Source organism: Arachis hypogaea, chromosome 12 (genome assembly GCF_003086295.3).
Source record: "Arachis hypogaea cultivar Tifrunner chromosome 12, arahy.Tifrunner.gnm2.J5K5, whole genome shotgun sequence".
Classification (NCBI taxonomy): Eukaryota; Viridiplantae; Streptophyta; class Magnoliopsida; order Fabales; family Fabaceae; genus Arachis; species Arachis hypogaea.
Window position 1 is genome coordinate 90,931,529 of NC_092047.1, and position 3,503 is coordinate 90,935,031.

Genomic DNA, 3,503 nt, shown 5'->3' on the forward strand with positions numbered 1-3,503 from the left:
GACATGGCCTGCTTACAACGGACCTCGGTTCGTACCGAATCCGTACCTAAGACGCATCACGAAAGGTCGCCCCAAGATGACCCGCTTCTTGAATGAGATGGATACGCGAATGTTACGTCGTCCTAGGTGATGTAGGCTATGTGGAGCTGAGGGACATAGTCGTAGCAGATGCTGTCAGTCAGCTAGTGCAAATGCCGACGGAGATGCTCAATAGGTTCACAGTCTTAAATGATATGATATGTGTAGCATTATATAGTATGTCATGAGTTGTCCATTTGATTTAACTTGACCTGATATATGTAACATTGTATAAAATCACTCGAAATCTCATATTTATGTAACATTGTATAACGTTTTTATTTTGCTTTTATGTTAAAATAGTTATTATTTTTAAGTTTTAATAATTTATTAAGTAGTTTATATCTATTATATTAATATCTACTACAAGTATTTATTAAAAAATAATACTGATAGATATTACATAATTATAAAAAAAGAATAAGTGAATTTATAACTAAATTTTAAATAATTTAGATAGACGAAAATTATTTAGGTAGATGGTCCGATTTACCGGTTCTCTGGTTGAACCGGGCGGTCCGGTCCGATTTTTACAACACTAAATATAAGATACCTGCATCATGTTATAATATGATCTCAATTGTCCAATTGAGGTATATTGACATGATATCTGTAGCAATATACTCAGATTTTATGAAACATTAATACATAGTCCAGATCAATAATACTTGAATAAGGTCATTAATGCATAAATACTCTAGACATACAATAGAAATCTTAGCATAGTCCAGCTCATGAATACATAATGTCCAACAGATACAAAGTACTCTAAACATAGTCCACATGATTAATACTTAAATAAATACATTACACCACAACTACTTTCTGATTGCCCACTTTACATCCTTCACAAAGTTCTTGCATTTCTTGGCCGCCTTTTTTAAGACAGATGAAGTGTAGCGATTAGCGCTTCGACGTGGTGGATCAATTCTCAGATTGTAACCTTTAACTTTGTCATCCGGAGTGCGTGCCTGACCTGTATACAATTTATAAAAAACAATTAAATGTAGCACATCAGGTAATCAAACTAACATAGATACCACATATCATTCAGGAAAAACCAAACTGGGATGCCATTTATGAACAAAAAATAAATAACTAATCAAACATGTAAAGTAAAATACACAACATAATACCATCATTACGAGATTCTTCATCCTCATCGAACTCCTCTATTTCATCCTCCTCATCATCGTCCTCGTCATCTGGGTCATCTACTAAATACGCATCGGTCTCTTTCTCGAGTGTGTTAGCATTTTCCTCAATGAGTCCTATAGAAACACGGTTAGGATTCTGACTATTAAGAACTTCGCGTCCACCGTCACTCCTACTAGAGTCAACAGATACGAACCCTCCAGAAGCAACCGATGAGGTATGGCCCGGATACCTCGCATCCAACGAATACCTACCTACCATGAACTCAGGCTGATGGCCATATTGTGATAGTCCTGCGTCTGCAGCCATGAACCCAAGCAACTGGCTAAAAGAACCTCCTTCTCCTATTTCAAACTGTGACATATCCCAATATTGTTGACTTATTGGAAATGATGGGGGGAACTGTGTCTGAGGTACATACTGGCTTGAGGATTGAGGTTGTTCTTCTGGAATCGGGTTTGGAGGTAATATATGCGGCGAATGTGGCTCTTGTTCTTCATTGTCATCATCCATATCCTGACTACCCTCATCCATATCCTGATCACCCTCATCCATATCCTGATTACCTTCATCATTCTCTTGACCCACAAGATTCGACAAGTTCAAGTGGTCCCCAAATTTTGATCGGTACCAGTACATGTAACTATCCAATGGATGCTATGAAGGCATGGGGAGCTCAGATAAAACGTAGTTATACCTGTTTGACCAATGCATCACCCAAATTGAATGACTCGGTGCCGTGGCCCAGTTAAGATTCTTGGGACCAGTCAGGACTTTTCCATGCGCCTTGTCCAGATTCCGCTCCTGATTAGGTACTCCCTGAACAAAACCAAACTGTCGCCTAAACCTATCGGTAGCATGCCACTCGATACATTCAAATGACACCAACGGAACTGTAGCGCTCCAGACAACTGACTGCATGTAGATTTCAGCAGGAATGATATTCAGATCCACGCGATCCACAGCATAAGCAACCCAAACAAATTGGGAAAAATAGACGAAACTCATGATTACAACCCAGAATACCAATAACAATAACAATGCTTCATAATTATGTCCCAGACCCTAAACCCGAAAGTAATAATTCTTTAATTAAAACACACCTGCCCTTCCTGAAGTTCATCAAATGCCTTCCTAAAGTGATCTAGATTCAGATATCTTTACTGTCGGTCACCGCGCTCCCAGTTACACCACCTAATATGATATATTCAATTAGCTCAACTAAATCTTAAAAAACAAGATACGGGTACATTGTAACATAATGTTACCTGTTTGCTAGTGAAAAACTGCGGGGTTCCCTAGGAAGCGGCGATAGATATGGTAGTCGAATCCAAGCCCAACCGAGTAGAAGTGTTAGTGGACCATCTATTTCCTTACAGTTAAAACGAGATGCCCTGCATAACGCCCTGTAGAGGTGTGCTAGGCATGCCGCTCCCCAACTATACCCTCCAATACTGACAAAATCACGGAGCAAAGATAGAAATTTCCAGTGCACACCTACCCCAGACTTATCCCCAAACAAGATCGTCCCGATCAGCAACATAATGTGGCACCTCACATACCTCTGTATACTGATTTCATCAGTCAACTCTAAATTTTCTTTTAGATCTCGCAGCCATCTCAGTTTTATGCAGCTACCTCTACAATCCGACTTACGCGGTGCAACTCCAAATTGAAGCAAACACTCCGCCTCCAAGGCTTCAAAACTACTCATTGTCATCCCTGTGACAGGAAGACCGTCCGTCGGAAGACCAAGAATTAGAGCCACATCTTCAAGAGTCACAGCACATTCACCAATGGAAAGATGAAACGTATGTGTGTTGGGGTGCCACCGCTCGATTAGAGCGTTAACCAGTGCCTTTTGACATTGGACTACCCCAATTTGAGATACATGATAAAATCCAGTAAGTCGTAAATGCTCCTCCACCCTATCGTTGTACCGATCCGGAGGAACTGGATGGTCACATGTCAACATTCTTAATTTCTACAGAAAACATAACAAATTATTAGTCAACTTGTTAACACTTACTAATATGCTACTAAAATAAATATCAAGGTTACAAAATTTGCAGAAATAGCTCTACAAAAAACAAGTTTTTATCATAAATTCATTTACTACATCCTTATAAAACAGATAATTCTAACTTCAAAAATTTATTATTAATCCTTCAAATTATTCATAACTTATTGCTAATAATAATAATTACTAATACATAAATTCCTAATCAAAATTCTGTACAATAATTTTTCAACCACAACAACTAAAACAA

General features: G+C 38.5%; 1 protein-coding gene across 1 annotated transcript; it reads right to left on the minus strand.

Moving 5' to 3' along the window:
- Positions 1-1,890: 1,890 nt before the first annotated feature.
- Positions 1,891-3,208, minus strand: LOC112730239 (serine/threonine-protein phosphatase 7 long form homolog). Its single transcript, XM_025780337.1, has 3 exons — positions 2,796-3,208; positions 2,502-2,687; positions 1,891-2,236 (listed from the first exon to the last, which is right to left on the minus strand). The coding sequence occupies exons 1-3, from the start codon at positions 3,206-3,208 to the stop codon at positions 1,891-1,893; spliced, it is 945 nt and encodes a 314-aa protein (XP_025636122.1).
- Between the last annotated feature and the right edge of the window lie 295 nt (positions 3,209-3,503).

What these genes read in the sequence shown, in the direction of transcription:
- LOC112730239 (XM_025780337.1), bottom strand. Translation starts at nt 3,208, where the DNA reads ATGTTGACATGTGACCATCCAGTTCCTCCGGATCGGTACAACGATAGG. An exon ending in GATGAAATCAGTATACAGAG is followed by an intron (nt 2,688 to 2,795) that starts GTATGTGAGGTG and finishes TGATTTTGTCAG; the next exon opens with TATTGGAGGGTATAGTTGGG. An exon ending in AGTTTTTCACTAGCAAACAG is followed by an intron (nt 2,237 to 2,501) that starts GTAACATTATGT and finishes TGTAATCATGAG; the next exon opens with TTTCGTCTATTTTTCCCAAT.